The sequence below is a fragment of the Saccoglossus kowalevskii genome, chromosome 8 (genome assembly GCF_978046115.1).
Source record: "Saccoglossus kowalevskii chromosome 8, keSacKowa6.1, whole genome shotgun sequence".
NCBI classification, from domain to species: domain Eukaryota; kingdom Metazoa; phylum Hemichordata; class Enteropneusta; family Harrimaniidae; genus Saccoglossus; species Saccoglossus kowalevskii.
Window position 1 is genome coordinate 6,666,019 of NC_140648.1, and position 26,617 is coordinate 6,692,635.

Here is a 26,617-nt window from a genome sequence, read left to right on the forward strand (position 1 = left end):
CTGGGGTAGTAACAATACTATCTTTCTATTCTACTTCTTTTATTGGGGGGGGGGGGGTAACATAACATAATTAATCTTAGCGGTTTAAATTTGAAACTTAAAAGATAGGGTAAGCAAATACAATAATGCATGTTGTATCTGCAGAACTCCGACGTCTTGGTATAACCTGTGATTACGAATTGTCTGTTGGGATACAGCGTCCAAATTCAGAAAAGTAAGTCTATACGGTAATGCAGGTGACAGTGATTTATTGATTCAACATTTATAATATATCGGGTACACGAATATCCTTCACCAAATAAATTAAAGAACGATTATTTAAATGATCCAATTTTGATCATCATAAAATTATGCGTATTATTGCGTATAAGTTACAGTTAAAGATAATATTAATAAACATCATAATTTGTAATATTAATAATAATTTTACGGTCCGAAGTTCGACGTACACATCATTAATTTCCACAACTGAAATACAAAAAAATCATTAGGATTTAAATTACAATCACATATACAAACATAAAACATGACTGGTGAATAAACAGAAAATATCAGGATTGCCGCCAGCGAGAGCAACGATTTAATGCTAAATATGCCAAATGAAATCGTAACCAACTTTGTTTCATACTTACTTATTAGACTTTCGCAGAGGACCATGGGTAATGAAGGTACTGTCTGATGTCCCGGATGCTTGATTGTATCCACGTCTTCCACGATTTAAGCAACCCTGAAAAGTAATGATGAATAACACGTGATTCAGTATGATGGCGTTGACAGTTTATTTGAGATATAATGGTGTGATTTAATTATTATATCTTGCGTTTACACATTCTGATTGATACTACATCCGAAAAATGACGTCATATTATGTTTACCTGCTCGCAACGTGTTCCAATCTCGTTTAATTTACACACCACCACAGCGCAGTGAATATACAGATCAACTTCCTCGCCTGGTTCTACGTCATCTGTGTTAACTACGTCATAGGCATCCCACCCGTAATGATTGACGTGTGGTGACCCCGTTGCGAACACGGTAATCACATCGTCTGGACAACTTGAAAGAAAAAATATGCAGAGGTGAGTCGATTTTGAGATATGGTACGTTATGTAATAGACGCGATGACGGATGTTAATGGTACGAGAACACGTGAATGCTCATCGAATAATAACAATATATGTCAGTACAATCTAATTCTTAAAATGGTATTTTATCATGTGTAATGAATCTCATATTCAGTGCTTATTCTAGATCTATGCTGGCATTAATTACTACTCACATTACAACAACGGACATTTGACAAGCGCCCTCCCTATCTATACAAAGGGCGCAATTGGACTTGCGGTTTTCGACAAGAAGTCAAAAATATCACTTTTTAGCAAAAATTACAAAAATCTTCACCAAAACTGGAGAATTGAAGATATCATTACAAGATGAACAAATCTGAGTGGTCCATATGTAGTACCTATATATGTAATATCAAAGCAATTGGACCTGCGGTTTTTTAACTAGAAGTCGAAAATATCACTTTTTACCAAAAATTACAAAAATATTCATCAAAATGAGAGAATTGAAGATACATGAAATGAACAAATCTGAAAGAGGTCCACATGTAGTACCTATATTTATAATATCAAAGCAATTGAACCAAAAATTACAGAAATATTCACCAAAATTAGAGAATTGAAGATATCATGAAATGAACAAATCTAAGAGATGTCTACCCAAGGCATATGTACACAAAGTATCAAAGCATTCAGACTTGTAATTTTCAAGAAGAAGTCGACACGAACGACGACGGAGCGACGGTGGACAATCGCTCATATGATAAGCTCCGCTCGACAAAGTCGACAGCGGAGCTAAAAAGTGTATCTACAACAGAGGGCGCTATTTACAGTAGACGTTATATGCTACAGAGGGTGCTAACACGTGTTATTTATATATAAGATCGTATTTATGGTGCTGTATAACATTTTTACACATATTTTTGATGGTATAAAATATTTTTACAATAAACGCATGAAATATTTTGATTTTAGTCATTAACGTCCTCTACCCAAATTACATGTTCATTATAATTCACTGTAAGTGTGTTTCGTGCACTTACCCATCAACGATTAATGGAAAGTGTGTGCTCCCCGGGTCATGTGGGTCATCACTCTCTGACGCATAACAATTCTCTACGAACATTTCCAGACTTGCGTCATTGGAAACAAGCTGAATTCCGAAGTAGATGATCACGCCATCACATACCATAATTGGAAAGTTGTCAATGTTGAATAACTCGGTGAACAGGTTTGTGACGTAGAGTGAGGCGGTGATGTTAAATGTCCCAAATCCCTTCAATGTTACAGTAACAGAACTGAAAAGAAATTACATTTGGATGAAAATTACCCACAACTTTGAAAGTATTGCCAGTTTTCGTACTACTGTTAGAATGATGTATGTTTTCTTAAGTTTGGTCCTCCAGAATTAGCTTTGCATCGCGATGTGTACTGAGTACGCTCATAATCATGCCGTTTTTTAGTGTTAGTGCAATGCAAAAAATTTCAAATTTTTAGTTTCTATGAATTTTAACGATGATTCAACGGCGTTCAAGTTCACGGAGACAGCTTTTCGTGAAAGTCACTGAGACTGTGGTTTTAGGAATCAACTGAAATTATCACTGCTACAAAATTTCACGATTTTCACAGACTCTCAAAATTAGCGAAAATATGCCACTCACGGATCACAATATCTGCACTGTAGTATCTGTAAATTGGAAACTGTGGGAGGGCAAAAATAACCTTTTGTAATGAAAAGCAGGGTACTGATTTTACGCCATTTGTCTTTGACCAACAACGAATGATCTACCTTGCGGCTAACGATAAGCTAATAAACTTGTCAAAATTATCTCGCTATGTTTAAATATAGTAGAAAACATATATCGAAATAATTCCTACTTACCATGGATTGGCAACAATGTGTATTGGAGCAATAGTATACTCTGTGTCATAGCAACACTCTATCTCAATGACACGTGATCCTCGTTGACTGTACACATAGTTGGAATAAATAATTCGATCTTCCACGGGGACCTCCTGTATTGTAAGATAGTACACATCATGAGCATGATCTCGTCAATCAAGGAACTAAGTGTGGGTTATCTTTGCTGGGAATTATTTTCCAAAGGTCAATGGCCAGGGTCAAGTAGCATTTTATCTAAATATTTCAATATACTTTAGTTCAAGTGTTATGTTTATTGAACTAAATATTTTATTTCCGAAAATTCAAAAAAAGAACAACCTTTTTCAATGCAACACTGTGACAATGTTGAATTCTTCATTTAAGTAGATAAATATTGCTCCTTTTTATTTGATTGTTGTACCAGTCCAACAATGAACGTCACAAGTATCTTCTCGGACTTGGCATTATTCATTTTCAATACAACATAATCAAACGCTATTCTAAAAACTGATTTAAAAAACATTTCTATGTAAATTACAATGTCACTGCGGTCGCTACATACAGTGTAGATGCCACAGAAACCATATTGCATATTTGTGGTTATGTAGCAAGACTGTATGATATCGTTTTAATGCGATTCACTCCGGCGATAACCCAGGCCCAGACGAACATAAGCGCATACGGACCTCAACCGTGAAGTCAGCGAGTTGAATCCGTAAGTGAATAAATCTCAACCTGCAGCACATGCACTGAGGGTAAGGTCGGCCGCTTTTGACAAACCCAGTATCATTCTTTTTCTCTCTCTCATCCTCTAAAGATAGTTTATAGATAAGTGAAGCTTACACGTAATAATGAAAGTATTATTTTTATTGCAAACTGTGGCAACTGATAAGATAAGTATAACTTACGTATGATGTAGTTCCGCATTCATCTAAATTAGTTTGAAATTTAAAATATTCGTGTCCATCATTAAATACACTGTTTCCTTCGCACCACGGGGATTCCAAATGGAAATCAGATGCCCCGCCTTCCGCAAGGTGCAGTAAATGTAACAACCATTCCTTTCTAACTGTGGCCGTCATAGAGTTAAAATCACAAGTAATGTTTTTACCAAATTCTGACAATAGAATAATACATAATTGTTTATTATGCGTACATTCCACAACGCTTCTAAAAGATTTCGACTCAGGATATCAGGATATACATCTCACCCAGTCAACACCACAATCGCAATTCCGTAAACATTTAAAGACCGTGTGAACTTCAGTAAGCACAGTATAATAAAAAAAATACTTCAACAAGATTACCTCTACATGCAGTCGAACAGGCGTTCCAGGAAGGATAATTATTGTTGTTGCCTTCGCAACCACCATATTCAAACTGTTTGCACGTTTCATCCCTCGGGTCATAATACCAAGCTGGTGTTTGCTCATCACACGGACCTGGATCAGGGTCGAGACAGCATTCTACACCTAATAAGACGAAAAAACAGTGGCAAGAACAGATATTAAAATCAACCATCCGTTGTAAGAAGATCAACATATTCAAAACCCGCTATGTATATGAATAATACATATGACAATAAACCTACTGCAATCTTTTAGCGTACCATTTAACAATGGTTGCGTTGGTAACATAGATACACAGTCTAGTAGATACGAGGCTTCAAACGAGGGTGAAAATAATTGTTAAATTTAGTGACCTACTCTAGCAGAATTATTAAATGAAACTGAACTGAACACACTGACACCTTCCATAGATTATAGCTCCTGGAACGTTTTGACAAGTAACATAATGTGTAACTCATACCTTCGACGATGGTATGACTGAATATACTCACAGTGATGCTCGCACTGGGCCTTTCTAACAAAGTTATTGACATTGCCACCACATCCACTGTACTGAAATTCTTTACATTCGCCGGTCTCGCAATCAAAGTACCATCTAGTTACCATGTCGCCTCTGATATCACACGTTCCAGGGTCCGGTTCCAAACAACACCCTGTAAACCAAACAAATGCAAACGAATGAAATACGACTTTTCTAGCCAATTATCGATCAACTTCATCGTATTCATCTTAATTTTTTTATTCACGTAGTTTTCTTTATATTAAAAATGAAATAAATTACTGTCTGTCTGGCTGTTCTTTGTTGAAAGCACACAAGAGAGTGAATGTTTTGGAACCGATTGACAATGGTGGTATCAGCAAAGTGTTTAAGTGTTCACAAATTAAATTACAGCATTGCTTAGTACAAACGAATGTTTTCTTGACCATGTTCATTCAGAGTGTGACCACCCCAAATGCACACACCTACATTTTATAGAACATCCTTACTTAGATATTATAAATACTATATTTGTATAAATTTACATAAGCTACCTGCCTGACTGTGTATATGTTTATATTGCACACGTTGCACTTTTGTTGGCGCTCATATCTTAAATTGTTGTGTATATTGTCGCTTAATTTGTTCAAAATACATTGGCAGCTTGTATTAATTTGCATATTTATTTTTGATTTTCAGGAAGGAATCGGAAGGACTGAAATTATGATATACAAGCTATGAGTGATATGTTGTTGTGATTGATAAAAGATGAAAAGTTACTAGAAACTTACCACAACGTGGATCCCGGAAACAATCCCATGTACCACTGACACATGTACTGCAAATAATATAACGCAATATAAGAATGGACTTTCAGAGTAATTGACTCAAATCGGAACAGCGCAAGTAATAATGATCCCCATAGTCTGATTGGTCCATGAAGACAGAATGGACTTCTAAAATCCTAGCTGATAATCTCGTTATGATTTTACACAATATTTTTTGGAGAGCTGTGGGGAATTATATCCATTAAAATACATTTCAGGTGAAAACATGTGAAATTATAAAGCGATGCACCATTTCTATCCCAACCTCAATCACGCACGAATATGTATTTCCTTCAACTGCGATGGTCATATCTCTTGCGGTTGTATATAGGCCTCTGATTTAATTTCCCCTAAACTAGTATTCATGTTACCAATACACGCCCAAAACCGGGAATGTATTTGATAACACTAACATGTTCCTTAATTACACGAGAATAAACTGGGGCTAATCGTCCCAAGAAAAAAACAACAGATCGGTATGTACAAAAATAAATCTTTTGTAAAACCATTTGTAAATAAATCATACTGACCATATTTCGCATGAATCGCTATCAATTCGAGTTTCGCGATCTTCGTAGAACTCGCAGTCATGTTCGCAATATCCTGTGTAAAAAAACGTGTTTGATATTAATGAATGTGATCTTTACCTTCTCCAAATATACTAAACTGAACATGTACATGTCCAACTATAGAGACTGATATAACAAATACGTCATCGAAATGCAGAGTACGATGTATATCTGAATATATTAGTAATGATGATATTAGTATTACGGTTCACGTTAGTGGTACTTAATTAATCGTACCTGCAGTATTATCAAATCCAGTGCATCCGTGTGGACAATCTTCATCTAAACAGCATACAGAGACTGTGGTCACCTCACAAGGCGAGCAGTTTTCGAGACAAACCGGAATAACATTAGCAGGAATGCGAGGACAAGGGCAGCCATCATCTACAGAGAAAAAACATGATATTATTTAGATAATATTATTGAATTTCTTATATTTTAGTTATATTAGAGGTCAGACAGATCCCGTCTTGCTAAATTTAGGTTTGGTAATTTGCCTTTGAGAATAGAATTGGGAAGGTTCAATGTTGAATTTCTAGATACACGAAACGCATGTTATGTTTCATTGTAGGTTATATTACAATATCCGTGTTCAACTACACAAATGGAATGCATGTACTGGGATAAAATAAAATTAACTACATGTATATGTTAAAAACAAGGACTAGTGCTAGGTATATCTTTTATTTTGTCAGTTAAGAACATAGATATAATTATATTTCTGCTACCATTAGTATTAAACAGTGCTATTATTTTCATAACTAGTGCTCTCAACTATTGTTTACTCTGTGATTCCCATGTTACTTTTGATAATTCTATTGCTACTGTTACTACAATCACTACTACTACTATATTTTTACCAGTGACTATTTGGTATCTGGATCATCCGTTTTCACGCCTTAATATTTATTCAGAAATCCTTTAGGAGGATGCAGTATGCTGGAATATTATACTCTGAAAATTCAAGATTTATTTTGAAAATTTCAGTCGTCCGCCACAAGTAGAACTCAGTTCATTCCCATTTGGTGATGGCGTGTTTTAGTTACACTAATATTTATCATTAAATACAGGTTCAATATACTACATACTGTACTCTATCAAATAGATTTTAGTTTACAACATCTATATCTGAATGTTCAAATTGAACAGAATAAAGACAATACTAAATTATAATTATTCATATATATATATTTAAATTTATGTTATATGTAAAAACCAAAGAGACGACTCACAATAACACAAGCGACATGCCATGTAAATAAACAACATGTTGAAATAGGCAGTAAGATGACGTAATCATTAGCTTAGCAATCAATCATAAATCGGGACCCTTTCATTACCTATAAATACGGAAGTACCACAAATTTTCAGAAAGAACATCGAAACAACACAAAATCGTATTTTTTAAGTTGTAGTGAATAATTTGGTGGTTTACGTTTGTTCACATCTCTTTAATTTACTTTTAACATAATTTGCATGCCTCTTTTGTCGCCGATCTAGGACGGTGCTAGACGTTTATGACCAGGATGCTTCCAGAAAATCCGTTGCGCATTAGTAGATGGAGGAAATGCCGTCTATTTGACAGTAATTTAACATATTCTATGTGAGATAGTACAGACTATGCATGTCTGCATTGTATGTGTGTAGCAATGACAACTTCAGAATTCCTTAAAAACTATTTGAAGTGTTGGGACAAATCTGGTAAGTCGCTATCCTTACTGTACTAACATAGTCAACCACCGGACACCAGTGACACGAAGGTTGTTACAAACTGGCAGTAATGACACAAAAATTCTTAATTAAAAATACAATTCGGAGAAAAAAGGTCGATAATTACAGATAGTACAGCATTATTACTTTCACTAGTGTACTACTAGATCTTTTGGTATTTCTCCCCAATGGTTACGCTGTGTGACATGATACGGCGTGGAAGGGTTTCGCTGCACGAAATAAGCTAGATTATTAAACGATCGTTTTGGGATGCCTGGTGGCTGAGGAGAAGACGTGCCGCGATTTAGTGCTGTACGCGAGCTTCACTGGATGCGTGTCACGCACGCAGTACACGTTGCGGAAACTAAATTATATGTGACAAACTTGAATCTCACTTTAAAATGTCCAAGTTTGAACGACTTTGTAGCTATGGATTCCTTGAAATATACTATCAGCCTAGGCAAAATTCTAATTGCTGGTGGACAGACGATGGTGGAAAATAACCTACAAGACGAACTCCGGTCCAGTATCTTCGATGAAGCGGAACTAATTCAGTATTTCTTGTCTTACCTTGCGCTGTTACAATTGTTAGAATTAGAGTTACAACCAATCCAGGAATTAGAAACTTCATATCTCTTACTCTACGTACAAGTACCTAGTATATTAATAAAGCCGTTATTTATTTATATATATATATATATATATTGAAAATAACTGCTCAGACGAACAACAATCGCATAAACAAGACGATATGTTAACTACTATAGAATTATATCCCTAATAGACTGGCGAAGGTGACGTGTAACAGCATTTTAACTAATATAACAAGCAGAAGTGTTCGTCAATTAAATGACAAGTCGCACGACCCCGTAAAGCACATATTAACATTTTTACAAGAAAAACGTATGGAATAAAAAAATGAACTAGTTCTGCAAAAGCACAATATATTTATATAAACTATTCTCGATAATAATCACTAATGTGAATACTTACTACAGACAATAGATTATGACAGGGCACACGAAGTGCAAATAAGTCACACTGACAAAATCTGCCAAGTTGATATGACTTTATAAGGCTCTGAATTAGGCAAGCAATTTCTATGACGCATTCTTGTAATTAACGTACAACAATTCGTAATGGCAAACAATTATATTATTTTCAATACAAACTATGAAAAAATCGACAGTTTTAGATTAATTTAAATATTTATATTCCATATTGAGGTAATTAAACTAATTCAATCATAAACCTGGTTACAGTTCCGCCCATATTGCGATTTCTAGTTACTTTGTGATGTTTGGTGGTTTGATCGATTCATACACAAAGGTAAGTACACCTCATTGTTGTTATAAATTAATTTCCGCTCGGCAACATTTTATTCATTGTTCCCATTGAGAAGAAAATGGGACAATGTTAGTAGCAACATTTTACGTATTCGTGTTAGGTGGACCGCATTTAGCATTTTTCAGTCATTATAATGCGTTTTCTCACGGGGAGCGTGTCACATTTTCGCTAGTCTGTGTTCTCGTGATAAAATGTGTTATACACAAATATGTCCAGCATGGAGATCAAGCAGAAGTGTTTGTTTGTTAACACATATCTCAGGTTTATGAAATACACTGTATTGTTTTTCTCCACACTGATGAACCAAGGTTCTTTCACTTGAGTGAGCGTGCTTGAAATAATTACTATTATATTCAGTATCCATATGTCCAAAATTTGGTTGGAAAAAAGACAAAACAAAAGAACAAAATCAAAACCGATCCCTTATTAATTCATTTAGTGAGCACAATGTGCAGCCCAGATGTTTTGTTTTATACACATACTGTATGCATGTTTGTTGTTTGTTGTTTTAAGCATATATGCCTGGACATCCACCAACAGCACCATTCTAAATGTAATAAAATACTATGATTATTTCACATCTGGATATTTTTTTTATTTAGGTATATAAATAGTGTTTTTGTGTTGAGCATGGACTTCCATGCTATGTGTTTATTTTCAGTGGTTTGAATTTCATAAATACGTTTTAACATCTTTGAGTCTATCAATTGTTCTTGCTAAGCTGTATGGCACGCACTTTGTGTTTTCCACTGTCTAAATCTTCTATACGTTGTGCAACTCATCTGTGCCAACAGTAGCGAGTGGTATTTGTTCAAGTCCGTCTGGGCAAATCGTTAAATGACATAATATCTCACCCTATAATAAAGACTACTTTCTTGGCGGCGTGGAAGTGAAAAATAAATGACATAATGACACAAACTCATTCAACTACATTACTTATTTTATCTGTATTGTGTCCACTGAGTATCTAATTAATTTGGTAAATTGTCATTATTGTTTTTGTTGCGAGGTTTTATGTATCTTCGTTAAATGTTTCAAAATATTGTTTGGATTTATCTACTTCATTATTATGTATCTGGCTGTATTAGTTTAGGGATTGTTGTTGTTGTTATGTTTAGTCACTGGGGCAGTTCATTCAACTAAAACCATGACATCGTGTATAAATAATGATAGTCCTATTTTGATATTGCCCAAAAAATATGCAAATATAGCATTCTTCTGTAAAGCATAGAAGGGCACTGATTCGTCGTGGCCAATCATGTGGGTGCTAGAATTGAAAAAAAACCCACAACATTTGCGTATAATTTATGGTTCAAAATAAACCATATATAACAAAGTTACGTAATCCTACTCACTAGGTTCACACTTCATCTGGCATTGTTCCAATGTCAGGAAATTATTAGCATTGCCACCACAACCACCATATTTAAATTCCTTGCATTCATTAGCTGCGCAGTCAAAAAACCATCTGGTAGAAATAGCCAAACATGGACCTCGATCAGGCGCGAGACAACACGGATCTGAAATGATGATAAGATGCAGTTAAATTATGAGTTTAATCGCAGGCTAGTAATACATTTGTAATTGTATTACTAGTCTGAGGTTTAATTACACTTATATTACACGAAACACACATCAAGTCACCCATAGATACACCGACGCCGACACATATAGCTTATTACACGGAGCACGCATCTAGTTACCCATAGAGACACGCACCAACCCGACACATACAGCATATTACATGGAACATGCAAAAAAACTACCAAACTACTATTTTACTTTTTACAAAGATTATGAGAATTCTTACCACAGTCAAGGTCTAGGATGCAACTCCATTCACCGCGGTCACACGTACTGCAAGCAAAGTACAATCAAAGAATTTAGAATCACATATTGACCCAAATTGTTCTTAAAAACGTCATACATGAAAATTATTAATATCCATAAGGATGGATAATCTTCTTATTTCATTTCGGTGTTTAAGTAGTAAGTACAAATCAGTCACGCACAGCCGAGCAAAAATGCAATTTGGGAAATGAAAAACATCACTGTATGTTTCACTGACCATATTTCGCACATTTCCGTATCATAGCGAGTCTCTCGATCGTTATAGAAAACACAATCGTGCTCGCAATATCCTACAATAAACAAACAAAATTACAGATTCATTGCGTGGACTGTATACTTTCATATTATTCAGCACAAATAAAAACATAGTTGGGAATAAGCAGACAGCAGTGTCGTATAACCTGACGCAAGAATAATTCCAAAAGCCATACCTAGGGTGTTTACGAATCCAGTACATCCGATCTGACAATATCCATCACTCACACAGCATATAGAGGATGACGTAACTTCACATGGCGTACAGTCTAGGAGGCATTGTGGAGCTGCTGCAGGTGGTATGATTGGGCAAGGACATCCGTCATCTGTAAAGAAGAACATCGACGTGCAACTGATAATCCCCAAGATTGCCAATCAGCATTTTTTTTATCATGTTCATAAATACACCAATAAAGACGTGTCTTTGTGGTAGGTATGGATGTTATATGCAGGTTGAGGAAATATTCCTACCCTAAATTCCTAACTGTGACCGAGTAAAACAAAATAAACATCCTAATACTTCTCTTTAAGAATTATTTAATGAAACAATGTACGAACAAATAATCTGGTTGAATTCTAGCTCCAATAAAAGTTTTGCTACCTACCTGGTCTATCCAAACAACACGCCGCGTACTCACTACCTTCTATTTGGGTACATGTATATCCACGAGGACACCGTAGTGGTCGTGGTCCACCGCATAATATCGTCCCGTCTCCATCTCTTGCGAAGGGCAGATCAAACAGACACACCTCTAATTTAATAATTCAAAATTACATTAAATATGTATCGTTTTTTAATCGACACTTAAAATCTGATTTGGGATTAGTATTTCATATATATAGTGTTATAATTTATAACGAGGCAAAGTATACGAATTTAGATATCTTACCCTTATCACAGATATTTTCACACTGCCATTGCCCATTACTACAGCGGCTGTAAAACAGTTAATAATAAAGACATCAACGTCTACCCGGAGCTTTTCACGTGATACCTTCATCTAAGCATAGTAGTACCCTGCTTCGATCATATAAATATCATTGTGATATATCGTAAAATCAATTACAATATTAGTATTTACTCGACTCGATTAATATCGATTAATTTCAATATAATACACACTGGCATTATTCACACAAGTTTAATATTAATAAGAATGCCGTTTGTCTTTACCAAATTTCGCAGTCGTTATGAACTACAACGGCACCATTTAAGTAGTACATGTCACCAACCACACATCCACCAACTGAAAGTGAATGATATTCACCATAAAACAAGTGGAACATAATTATAATAAATATAATAAAATCTGTACACAAACCGTAGTCATGAATGTATTATAAAGATTTGGGCTTGAAATATTTAGTCAATTATCACTGTTTTACATTGAAAATATTTTGCTGACATTTTTTAATACCACGGCGATATTGTCGGTCATCTAGATTTCTGGAGAATTAAAACTGGGCAGATGTTATACGGAGAACAGTGTGGCAGCGGTCTATGGTATAATGAAACATGCGAAAACAATCGATACTGAGACATAAAGATAGAACACTTGGCGCGTATGTATCGTTTTGTTACATTTTGTATTACTGGTTATACTTACTGTTTATGACAGACGTTTTACGTACACATACAGCGACATTGTGATCTACGTGGTGACAAAATTTATCTTCCGTACAACGGTCTACGATAGTCATGTTAACTCCAGTTATTTCAGGGATGTCTCCACAGAAAACGGCTTCCTGATCGTCCTCCTCCATGAGTAGGAACGGCAAAGGTCTTAGGACATCTGTAATTACAATGACATTTATTTTAATTAAAATATACAACCGTACATTAATCCATGGGATTTAAGCACCACGATGTTGTACTACTATGTTGCATTCTCAATAGTATTATTATTATTCTATTATCGCATCAAATATTACACAGAACTTTACGATATGTAAATGTCATGGTGACCGCAATTAGGCATGACAGAGTTCACTTACCACAAATAGAGAACCACATAATTGACCAATAACCATGGCGGCATATCCTACAAACAAATGACGTTACATTACGTATTAATGTTGATTCAATTAACAAAGCTAATCTGAAAATCGTTGGTTCGAATTTATCATTTTTAATTAGTGATGGGAACGTTGCAATTTTCAGTCACGTGAGAACGACCTAGTTCTAAAAATAGTCCTCTCCTAGTAAATGGATGGAGAAAGAAACTAGTGAACTGGGTACTGGTTTGAACCAAGAAAGAGAATATTTCTCAGTAAATGCAAAACCGTACGATATTGAAGGTTAGCGGACTGTTAGAACAATAACGACGATCAAAAAAGTAGTATTACAGTTAGTTAGTATATATTCAAATATCTCACCATATATGACAGTCAACAATAATTACCGCTCCATTCCAGTAAAATCTACCACGATACCAACACATTTTAACTGGGAATGACAACAAGTAAATTATCGAGGTTATATTGTGCCCCCCAAATCATTAGTAAGACACAATGACCGATGTAACTATTACGTTGTTTTCAGTTCAAAATACATTATACTCATTGCATGCTACACATTCATATCAAGCATATCAAAAAGATATGTCAAATGAACACAATAGATATATACTTAAATATGACATACGTATTGCCAACGTAAATGGAGTTGAATGTCCGGGATGTGATAGTAAAATGAAAAACTATCGAAATATATCTGTAATATATCTTCTCATTTGTTTCAATAGATGACCAAACATGTGATATATTTGTATCTACGTTCCAAACGCGCCCAAGCATTGCTGGCAATATATACCACCCTGTCACCTACATATAATTCTCATTACGTGACTGACAACATAACGTAAACTAACAATCGATAAAAACGTAAAATTGATCAAAAGGCAATAACATAGTATTTGACAGTGCCATTTGAAAATGACAGTACAGGCTTGCATCAACAAAAGGGTAATTGATCTAATCCATGCCATCCGAGTGAGTTCCTTGCGGGAGAAAACAATATTTAACAGTAAGAACAAAGTTCAACGCTCTGCATGTTCTTTATACTGCTCCACAGGGTCCTGAATAAATCGAATGCGACTATAAAGTACACAACTAAGTGTAACATATATTGTTAGAAGATCTAGAATCTGACTTACACAGCCAAGGGCAGCAAACACCATAACCATGTTGTAACATAGTACAGTGATAACCAATAGGACAATTGCCCGTGTCGACTGCCCACAGGTCTCCACTGGCACACCATTGAGTTAAGCCACCGACTTCATACGGGCGTGACCATCCACATGGCGGGGACGCTATAATAGAAAACGAAACGCACACAGGATGTCACAATATCAACGCCAGTTGTCCCAGATTCTATATACTAAAGAAATACTGAACAGTTAGAATTGAACATTTAAAATGGTATTGTGTTCTAATACTGACTTTCAAGTCAGTTAGGCACCCCATTGTTACAAAGAAATACTCTTTTTTTTATAAGCTGACAAATGTGTCATGGCATTTTATACTATTATTAAATCAATCAACGATATTAAATGATCCGAGCATTTGTTTTCATTTAACTGAGCTAAATGCACACCACTTTACACACTTGAATTAGTCACGAAAATACAAGAAAAAGAAGACTTACTGCAGAGAAGGCCATCCACGTGGCACAAGACCGCTCCATCAATACATTGGCTGGTGGTGGTGAAGAAAAATGAAATAATAAATTCTCACTAGAGAATAATAATATGTTGCATTTAGCATATTTAGTGCGAAGTTGCACAGGAAGGCAGTTATTGTAATTACTAATAACAAATCACGAAGTTTAAGTTTCTGAACGAATGAAATATATTCCACCAGAAAAAGATATGTACATAAGATAATAACAATTTGTTAGTAGTGTGGAGCGCAGTATGGTTTGTTTAAACTAATCGAGTCTCCGCGCCACTAATTTTGACTTTGAGCTAACTTTATTTCCACCAGTACATATACCAATTATCTGAATACAGTATAAATAATACATATAATAATGATGATGTAACTGGTAATGATCATAGTTCATCATCAGAAATAATTAAAAACTTATTGCTACAATGTATTGTTTCCAAAAAACAAATTTGACAAATTTCCAATTACAAAGATTTTTGTTGTCGTTGGCATTGTCGGATAACCTTCTTTTTTGTGGTGTCAGATTTTCATTCAGATCTATGTTCATTCTGCTGGTGAATGTATTTTTGGTGTGTTTCCTGAAGCTGTACAGTTTGTTACAAATTTCACGATAATGGCATTTGGGATTTGCTGGTAAACGATGGCTTACGTCAATATCAATAATAGTATGCGTTTCATCGGAGCTCAGAGAAAATGTTGACTCTCGATGTGGTCAGTTTTATTTTTATGTATGTATTTTTTAACATGTGATCATAATTCGGACATTCAATTGCAGAAAGAACAATAGGATCGACAGAATATATTACTCACATCCACAGTAACCCGTATACCAGATTAAGACGTATACATATGTATTATAAACATCAACTATAATGCTCCTATATTAAAAATGAATCGAACTTACCATAAAGCGCATTCATCAAAGAATACAGTTCCATGAGGTATTTTCATACCATTGTAAAAACAACTTTTACCTGCATTAACAAGCGTAATAAGAAACGTATAAGTTTGCAACACTACGGCCCGACAATATGATAGCCGAATAGACTAACCAAGCAGTAGAATGGGCAATGGTCTGGAAATGCAACTCAATAACCGGAATACACAGACTGTGTTATGGGGTAGCAGCACTACTCACTGACGAGGCAACAAACAAGGCGATGGGACAATAATACTGCTCGCCGACCAGGAAATACATGGTATATTACAGAGCAGTGGCGGTGACACATGGGGGTGGGGTGGCATAGGGAGCGGTCGCCCCCTCGAAAAAAATGTTGCAGGGGCGTCGCCCCCAAATCAAGCTGAAACCCTTTGTGTTAACACAATTTGCCCCTCAAAATGCAGGAAATAGAGTTTCAGATGCCCCCTTTTCCTCTAGTAATGGCGCGCCTTGGGCGCGAGGGATGGTGAGCAAATCTCGCCTCATGCAAAATGTCGTGCCGCCACCTCTGCAGAAGACCACGAGACACTGACCGGACATTAATCTGTTAGATGTGATAGTAACACTACTTACCGACAGGTCTACTGCGAGTTTGAACAAAATGAATTACTATGTATGCAGGTGAACTACAATAACTAGGCAGTAACTTCTATTACCTTCTGGGCAGCATACGGAGTAGCCTTTGTCAATAGTATTGCAAAAATAACCTTTCGGACATGCATCTACGTGAATCGTTCCCTGTATCTGAGGCGAATTATCACAGAAGACTGGACTGTTTCCGATGGTATAGATGTCATCATTACCTGGGCATGGCCCCGTAAGTGGGTCTAAAATAAAAAGTATACACTTTTTTATTGACATACTATCAGTGACACAAGATGAGAATTGTGTAGTGAATCTGGCTATTGCATATAGTTGATATGATATAGCTTATACTTGCCACAGATGAGTCCAGGATTTGTCAAACAAACAAACCCAGTTTTAAGGCAGACACTGTAATATAATAAAATGAAAATAAACTACGTCAGTGTCCAATGAAAGCGTCGTTTATCGGTAGTTTCTGTCAATCAGATCGAGCATGATTTTTACCATTAGTAATGACAGTGTAGCATGCAATATCGTGTCATGCATTGATAATTGAATATTACCTACCACAGTGCGCAGTCCCATAGACGGTATGACCCAACTGGCCACCAATGACCATCTACGAAACATCCCCAAATGGCTAGAAGGGAAAATATTTGAAAATCAACCAACTAGTGGATATGCCAAACTTGAATGTTTATTTATTAAAAAAATAGGTTACTTTGAAACAATACGCTAATCTATTGTCATAAGATATAGCAGAACAGAACCTGTTTAAAATGATAGCATGAGACGCTTACCCAAATCTAAGTTTGGAGGAGTACATTTCATATCACAATCATTACTGTTACAGCATTTTTGTGTTCCATCACAATCACCATCATGATCACAATCAATAACGCATCTTCTTTTACTAGCGGCGACACGATCACTGGTGGTAATGTTTTCCAAGGTTGTTATTTGTAATTTGGGACATGAGCCGAGTTTAATTTGCTCTGTGGTATAACAATAAAATCACGAATAAATTTACAAGGTTGGGATAATAATGTATTATTAATTGTATTTTTTCTGAGAGCACACTGACGCTCAAGACAGTCGTGTACCTGTAAAGAAATAATCTGTACAAAAACAGTTTTGGCTTGGTTTGAAAAATTCGTTGTAAAATTTTTGTAAAAAAAACCTAATAAATATATCAGTATTCACATTCATGAAAATCAGTTACATGTCAATCTCCTCTATATAAATAACGACTGGTGTATTTGGAGCTATCGATAACGATTTCTATGTACAATTTTGTGTTGTACTTCTAAACATAAATTTAAGGAAACCAGCATTTTCAAATTTTAAAAGGTTTAAATGTATCAAATTTTTGGCACAGACACTCAATAATTTTGCAAAATCATCTACGCTTGATCATTTTAATTGAACTTAAATCATGGATTTTGTTGATGTTGACGATGATATATTAATTAACACTGTTAATTAAATTACCACCTGGCGTTTTCATACTTACTTAAACAATATACTTTCACTAAACCCACGTAGAATTCTGCGTAACATCCACCACAGTAGTTTGGTTCGCAAGTAGCATCAGGGTATGCCTCGCATATAGCATAGTCACATGGATTAACAAAACACTGCACAGCAGGGAGATCATCTGGACATAATCGATCAATGGTTGAACCTGTATAAAATGGGGTGTCAGTTACACAGTTAATACAGGTGTGTTTAAATCGACCGGGGATACTATGGAAGCACAGACATACACATATATAGCCTAAACTGATTTTGTTTCGAAGATTTGAGACATGTGACAGTGTTGGATTTCGAAAATAACTTGAAACGGGGGTAATAAAATTCCCTTGACGATATACGATATTGATAATAATATACTGCCACAACATTATTAATATGATTATCAACAGTATATTTAGTTATATTGATGAATATAAAATGAGTATAAGTAGAGAACATCGCACGTGGAGTTACTACTCTGAACAGTGAAAATGGGTTCTCCAATGTTAAGATATTAAAAATAAGTACCGTTGAACATCCGTTCCTGTGCAGCTACGACCGATAGGATCATATTCACAAGAAACCAATAAATAATAATCTTCATTACTTTTATTTTTCGCATATCTGGTAAAATAATTAAAACAGGTTACAAGTTATAACGATACACGTTTTCTATTTAACATTTTCTACTAACATCACGAGGTTAGTCGGACATAACAAAAAATATAATACATTATAGTAACCATGTTCGAGTACAATGTAGATATGTGTACGGTGTTGGTTATGAATTTGGACTATTTTGATCTGCTCGTATGATTTAAAGCTAATTTGGAGGTTTTAGAAAAGTTGGATTAGAACAGATTTCGTCTCAAAATATGTCGTTTTAGTATTAGTCAACGGTATGTATACTTTTTAAATTTAAATCTGTCAATTTGTTTTTTCTAAATTAATCGAGAGATCATAATGAAAACTTATTACTTCATTAACATCCCACTATATATGTCAGTTTTTAATACATCTAGACATGATAAAGTACCACAAAGTATGCATCCTTTTTTTCAAACGGAGTTACACTTGTTACAAAATGTAAAAATATACATTAGTTTTCCACAATGCAAATTATTTCCATAAGAAATAGACGAGGGAAAACACCAAACAGCCATGTGCGTTGGCAGGTCAATAATGAATACGTTATTAGAGCACTTAGAAAATAAACACAAGTTATTGATAGACGTTATGTAAAGGACTACCTACCGTCTTCGATGCTGAATGATATCATTCCAGCAAAAGATTTTTAGATATACCTTAAGCCAGAATGTCAAAACAGTAGAAGTCGATATGGTTTTATAGTCTACTTTATTGGTCTGTTTATTTACATTTAATTGACCACGGATTGAGTTTTTGAAAGTTTGAAAAACATACGACATTAGACTTTTCATAATCGCTACGATTGAAAACAAAATCTATACTTTACAGAAATGTTAAATTTTGCCTATAATCCATATGGCGAGTTGTTAATGGTGGAATACATGATTTATAAAGCTTTGTAATTTTGTTTACATATTGTACACTCATAAACCAATTCAAGAATAAATGTTAACCTTTTTAATTTTATAGTCATTCTGTTTAATTAATTACAGCTCCGTTACAAATATGGTAAAATGAATGTTGTGTTGTTCACTGTGCACATATACCTTTGTTTGTTTATAGTATTATGCTGAACACATGCGCTATTTACTCTTTATGTTGATTTCTAATTATCTTGCTGTTTAAGATTCTGAGAGAGTATGTTCAACACGTCAACAAGTATAAGAACATGCTATTTCTTTTTTGCAACACTTTCTGCCTCTCCCACATGCAATATACTATGTAGAAATTCTTTAAAAAATTATTGTCGTCCATATCTCAGGCCTCGTTCGTCCCTGTTACCCCTAAAGTTTTAACAAATAAAATATGAAATGCAATATACTGGGTTTTTGCAACATACTATATGATTATTCATAATTAGTTAATCAGCAAGTAAACAATTTAAAGCAATAATAATACACCAGTTAGATCAGTAAACCTAGAACTAAAATAGAATTATTCAGTTCGCCTAAACATACATTTATTTGCATGGTTTTTATGGTGTTGGTAATAAACACTTCATACGTTAGCTTTTTTATTCATACGCATTGTTAGGTTTGGTGCCACATCAGCTATACACCCCAATTATAATTACAATTTTATTATGCTGGTATTATTCATGTGAATATAATGCTTTTATGGGCATCAGTAATAAATACTGGCCATCTGTGCTATATTGTCGCCTGTGCTTTCAGAATAAAATAATTTCTGTTAGGAATGAACGAAAACCAACATTTACATCAGGACCATTGAAATAATGGAAAAAAGTAATTTATTAAAACTACATCTAATATTCACAAACCAGCCATCTCAGATAATAGATGAGGAAGTATATATATATATATATATACACACACACATTTCAGTTACTTTACTAATAATAAGTAAAACTTGCATCACATCTTTTTCACCTAATGTAGATAGATATATTTGTACCATAGTTTATAGATGGCACAGCTTATTGTGTTTTCATACAAATTAGGCATGCTAAATGAAATGACAGACGGGTATCAGGTAAAAGATTGTTCACATTACAAACTAGGTATATGATTGATCACATTAGTCTAGAATTGACCAAATATGGTCTAGGACGAGATACATTTTGTATTTGATTCATCACAATGTACTAGGAATGACCAAATTTGGTAAAGGGTTGGACACATTGGTTCGGGATTAACCAAATTTAGTGCCAGATTGATCATAATCAAATTTTGTCTTTAATTCATACAACACATATTCATGGATACGTGTTAACCCTACATACATTTTCATACGTCGACTAATGTATTCATTTTACACATGTATAAATTACCTATATGGTAATGGCACATTTCACTGTACAACAAACCAACAGTTGCAAGATGTGCATCGATTTTGTTTTACTGAACTGATGAGAAAGTGATAAAAAAACTATTTTTGAAAATTTAGACAAATACTAATTTGACGGTATAATGATTATAATAGTAGGGCAGTCTCAATAAGAATAACAAAGTTTTGCTATCTTTTTTCTAAAGCTTCTGGAGTTTTTTTTGTATTTTAATATATTTTTTTATTGGGTACTCATAAAAATTTACATATCTGTGAATAAAGTGGTTATGCTTACATTCCTGTATAACTCAAAGTTTTTCAAAGTGACATTTCTCAAAGCTTCAGAAGAGGAATTGTTTATTGCTCAAACCCAGAACCTTCTATCTGTTCTAGTTCATACCATTTGCCCCTTTATTCCATATATGGTATTAAAGGGGACCACTTTTTTAAGTGCTGTATCATTTTATTGTTATGATTTGATATCCAATTTTCACACTGGTAGACTCTTTTCATGTACGTTAGAATACCCTTGAAGTTGGGTTTTATATCATTCATTTTACAGTGGTAAATATGTTTCCTAACTAACAGGCTAATAAAATTTATTGTCAACGATTCGCCTGGATCTGATATTATTAAGCACATTCTGCTTGGTGGTGAATTTTGTTTTAATATCTTTCCCCAACTAAAAAGTAGGTCTCTCCAAAGTGCAACAACATATTCACATTCATAGAAGATATGTTCCAGAGTTTCTGGATTCTCCTGACAAAATGTGCACATCTGTGTAGGAAACTTTTCTGGGTTTATTTTATGAAGTTTGTCATTTGTATATAGAATGTTATGTAAAAGTTTAAACTGAAATTCACGTGTTTTGCTGTCGATACTCATTTTTATCATTAATTTGTACATTTTACTCCATTCTATTAGGCCAAGTTTCAGCATCTCTTCAAGTTTCTTTTGACTCACTGGAGGGATGAATTGCCTGTCTATTAATTCTTTTTTTATATAGGGTTTTGAGATTGCATCAAGCGGTGTTGGAATTCCAGACACAGATAAGCTTATCTCGTCTATGTCAGTGTTTTTGTATTTTAGATTTTCGGGGATGGCAGTAACAAGGCCAATCCATTTTAGTTTATGTAGTAGAGTCCATTCATTTTGGGTTATTGTTTCCCATGGTATAAGACCATTCTCGTTAAACAGGTCTGAAACTCTTTTAATTCCGTTTTCAGCCAATTCTCTATAAAAAATAGGTTTTCCGGCTATTTTTATATTTTCGTTATTCCAAATTACTTGGTTTGTGTTTCTGTAACTCATTTTAGTTTCAGCTTCCCAAATTTCAAGACATTCTCGCAGGAAGTCAGTACAGCGAATTGGTAAAAGTTTTGTTTTATAATTACATTGGAAGATGATATTACCTCCTATACTCTTAAGCTGCTCATCAATAAATAGTTTATATGGATGTTCATTATTTGGATCCACATATCTTTTAATCCATAGTAGCCTCTGTTGTTTTTTGAGGATATGCATGTCTGGGATACCCAAACCGCCCTGGCCCACACCTCCTATCATAGTTCTACGAGCAATTCTGTCTTTTCCTTCCCATATAAAATTATACACAGTCTTTTGAGCCTCCTGAATAAATTCATTCCCAACTGCAGTTGTACTCATAATATATGTGAACTGGGATATACCATAAGTTTTAATAATTTGGACTTTGCCAAAAAGAGAAAGTTTCCTGCTCTTCCAAGAGTTCAAAATAATTTTCATATTGTCCATAGCTTTTTTAACATTTATTTTCCTATTTTCCTTTTGATTGTGAGAAAAGTAAATTCCTACAATTTTGATAGGAGATGTGGGCCATCTAACCCCGAACAGTTTATCTTGCCTATATTTCCATTTACCGAGCCAGACAGCTTCAGTTTTGTCCATGTTAATTCTCAGCCCTGAGCATTTCTCAAAATCCCCCAATAAGTTAAATAGCACCTCAGCAGATTTTTCGTTTGAAATGAAGCATGACATGTCGTCCGCAAATGCTGCTTCTTTAATTTCTTTTCCCGATATGATAATGCCTTTGATTTCTTGTTTTGATCTAATAGCCACCAGCAGAGTTTCTAAAACTAAAATGAAGAGCATCGGAGACAGAGGGTCTCCTTGTCTGACCCCCCTTTGCAACTCAAAGTATCCCGTACTATATCCGTTATTCATCACGCAACATACAATATTTGTATACAATGATTTCACCCACCTTTGAAATTGAAGACCGAATTGAAATTTCTCTAATGCCCTATCAAGATACTCCCAACTGACCGTATCAAAGGCCTTTTCAAAATCTACTGCTATTAGCAGAGCCTCCTTATCAGTTTGTTCTATGTAGTGATACACCTCACTAATTAATCTTGCATAATCACTAATATTGCGGCCTTTAACAAAAGCTGCCTGGGTTTCGCCAATTAATTCAGGGAGAACAGATTCCAATCGCTTAGCAAGACATTTGGATGCCAATTTTGCATCCACGTTCATTAATGAAATTGGCCTCCAGTTTTTCAATAAACGTTTATCTCGTCCAGGTTTTTCTATTAGTGTAATGATACTTTGTTTCTGAGAGGTCGAAAATTCTCCCTGCTCAAACGCCAAGTTTAATGAGTTCACTACCAGATTTCTTACCAGTGGCCAATATGCCTTATAAAACTCAACCGTTAAGCCATCGTTTCCTGGGCTTTTATTTTCTTTCATTGAAGTTAATGTATCAAAAATTTCCCTTGAAGTTAGAAGTCCCTCACATTTTGCCTGTGAACTTTCTGCCAGCACTGGAATTGCAGTATTATTAAGAAATTTAGTGGCCTCTATCGAATCCTTATTTGAGTACAGCCTAGAGTAAAAGGTTTTTATTTCTGTTAAAATGTCATTTGGTTGTTCTATAGTTTTATCCCCTTCTACTTTTAATTGTTTGATGCAGGATTTCTTTCTGTTATTTTTTTCCAAATTCAGAAAATATCTGTTGTTTTTTTCCCCTTTTTCATACCACCTAGCCCGTGATCTTATTATAGCACCTTCTACCTTATAATTATAATGGTCTTCTAATTTCCTTTTCATTTCTTCCATATTGCTATAATTGTCCTCATTTGGGCTGTCACTACACATCTGTTGAGTATCTTTAAGCTGTTTTTCCAAGTCCTCAATTTCCTGTTTACGGTTTCTTGCTTTTTCTTTAGTGTAATCAATTGTAAATTTTTTAATCTGGTATTTAATTAAGTCCCATAACTGACTTCTATCTATATCTTTAAATTCTTCCTGCCAGTTTTCAATCTTTTCCTTTATTAAGTTTCCATACTCTTTATCTTTGGTTAGAGTGGAGTTGAATCTCCAGTGAGCAGGACCATGTTTCTGACAAGAATTTTTTAAATGTAGCCAAACAGCGGAATGATCTGAAGCTAAACCTGGTATAATTTCAACTTTTTTGACAATATTTTGCAAAACATCTGAAATTATTAGATAGTCCAGTCTGCTTTGTTGAATAGTAGGGCGTTTTCTACGCCAAGTAAACTGTTTTTTGTTCTCATTTCTTATTCGCCAAATGTCAACTAAGCTAAATTGTTCAGTGATATCCTCAAAAATGTCTACCGATTTAGTCCAGGCTTGGGGGTTCCCTCCTGATCTGTCCATCAAGTTATCCACTGTAAAATTCAGATCACCTCCCCAGATTATCGTACTGTTTGGATCTGGGATCATATTAGTTAACCTAATTTTTAAATCAGTTAAGAATTCAGCATGTTGTGATTTTCTATTGGGTGCATACGTGTTTAGTAGAATACATTGAGAGTTATCAATTTCAGTTTGAATCATTAAGATTCTCCCATCCGTATCCTGTGTTAGTTTATTAACTTTATCAGTATTTCTAATTATAGTCATCACTCCTCTACTGGTGGTCGTTCCATGTGAATAACTACATTTCCCCTTAAATTGAGAAGACCAGAAAATCTCATCTGCCGAGGTGCTATGTGTTTCTTGCAAATATGCTATATCAAAGTGTTTTTCTTTCAGCCAATTAGAAATTTTCTTTCTCTTGTTGTAGTCCCTGAGGCCTCTAACATTGAGGGTCACAATAGACAACTGCTCTTCTATGAATGCACATGTTTGTACTTGGTTTTACAGGAAATTTCAAAGTTGAATAAGCCCAATTTTTTTAAGTAACACAAACAAAAACAGTAAACATTAAGGACATTGGCAAAAGCCAACGGACACACGGTAACTGGAAGAAACAGTAGAGTACTGCAGCATGGGACGGCTCCCAGGTACTCAATATGAATATGTTTTTAATTATTTCATACTTATGTTGCCCGTCTAATTGTAAATATTTCCTTGTGACCCTAATTACAAGTTCTGTAATGTGAAGTCAGAGATAAACTTAATAAATGCCATGAGGGCTTCATATAATACAAGTCTTAACTGATAGTTGGCAAGTCCTTTACCATCACAGCCTTCATTTTTCCTCTGTCGTCTTCGATCATGCAGGTCGCCGGTACACGCCACGCTATGTAACACTTTTTCTTTGGGTTTTCCCTTTGAAATTTCTTTCGGTAGAGAGCCAGTCTTTTTCTTTCGTTTAGTACACTCCTGCTCACATCGTCGGTCACGAATATTTCCTTTCCAGCATACGGGTTGTTCCGAAGACATTTAGGAGCAGCGAACAAAATATTTCTGGCAATACTGGCGTCCACGAATCCCACCTTTATAGGCCGTGGTTTCCCTGAACGAAGTGGCTGCGCTGGCACTCTATGTGCGCGTTGGATGGCCACGCGATCTCCAACGCCCCTCACTTCCATGTGGGATATGATGAATTTCACTATGAACTGGGCACAGGATTTTTCTTCTCTTTCTACCCCTTCTTCAAAGTTGAAGAAGTTCAGGTTTATTCTTCTCCCTCTGTTTTCTAAGTCTTCATTCTTTATTTCTGTTATCTTCATTCTGTTTTCTAGCTCCTTTATTTTGTCCGCCAGTTCTTCTACGTCGGCTGCTTTGGTCACGTGTTCTAGACTTTTCTCTACTTCATCGATGCGATCACTCATCTGGTTTAAATATACCTCAATGTCCGATACTTTCTTGGTTGTTTCTGTAAGTTGCTCCTTCAGTGGGTCGATTTTCGAGACTTCGTTCCTAATTGAGAACAACAGTCTGAGGACTACCGCTGATCGCTGATCTTCCGCGAGTTCCATTGCTTTTTCTAGGTCGCCATCTTGGATAATACGGTCCTGGGACTCCACAAGTTTTTTGTTCGTCGTTAGCATCTCGTCGACCTTCCTCTCTGTCGTATCGGTCTCATTTTTTCCTGTGGTTGTTGTTTTTTTCTTTTGAGGCATTATTTCGTTAAAATACGTTGTTTTTAGGCTAGTTTCCTTTCTTTTTTCCTGGAGCCGTCCGATTCGAAGCTAGTGATTGTGACGCATGCGCAGACCTCAAGCTTCTGGAGTTTGATCAGTCTGCTCACACACAAATTACTCTCGTATGGAATCACTGGCAATTAATAAAATGGTTGCAGGCTTACCTGAACGGAAACAACTACCGGTAGTTCTCTTAATGACCACACTGCTGATTGGTGTAATGTTACATCAGGGATTACTGAATTGTCGCAAGCAGGGCTGCTA

The 26,617-nt window shown here is 35.2% G+C and overlaps 1 protein-coding gene across 1 annotated transcript; it reads right to left on the bottom strand.

Annotated features, from left to right (window-relative positions):
• Positions 1-231: 231 nt before the first annotated feature.
• On the bottom strand, positions 232-19,364 carry LOC100376042 (uncharacterized). The gene is made up of 31 exons (XM_078006214.2): positions 19,299-19,364; positions 18,573-18,668; positions 18,043-18,213; positions 17,330-17,524; positions 17,097-17,169; positions 16,885-16,937; positions 16,601-16,771; positions 15,909-15,978; positions 14,982-15,031; positions 14,488-14,646; positions 13,709-13,778; positions 13,328-13,374; positions 12,940-13,125; positions 12,507-12,579; positions 12,223-12,269; positions 11,938-12,084; positions 11,509-11,658; positions 11,295-11,367; positions 11,037-11,083; positions 10,582-10,746; positions 6,407-6,553; positions 6,131-6,203; positions 5,565-5,611; positions 4,787-4,948; positions 4,254-4,418; positions 3,855-4,063; positions 2,947-3,080; positions 2,108-2,362; positions 876-1,056; positions 633-727; positions 232-468 (listed from the first exon to the last, which is right to left on the bottom strand). The coding sequence occupies exons 1-31, from the start codon at positions 19,321-19,323 to the stop codon at positions 456-458; spliced, it is 3,549 nt and encodes a 1,182-aa protein (XP_077862340.2). The 5' UTR covers positions 19,324-19,364; the 3' UTR covers positions 232-455.
• Positions 19,365-26,617: the final 7,253 nt, after the last annotated feature.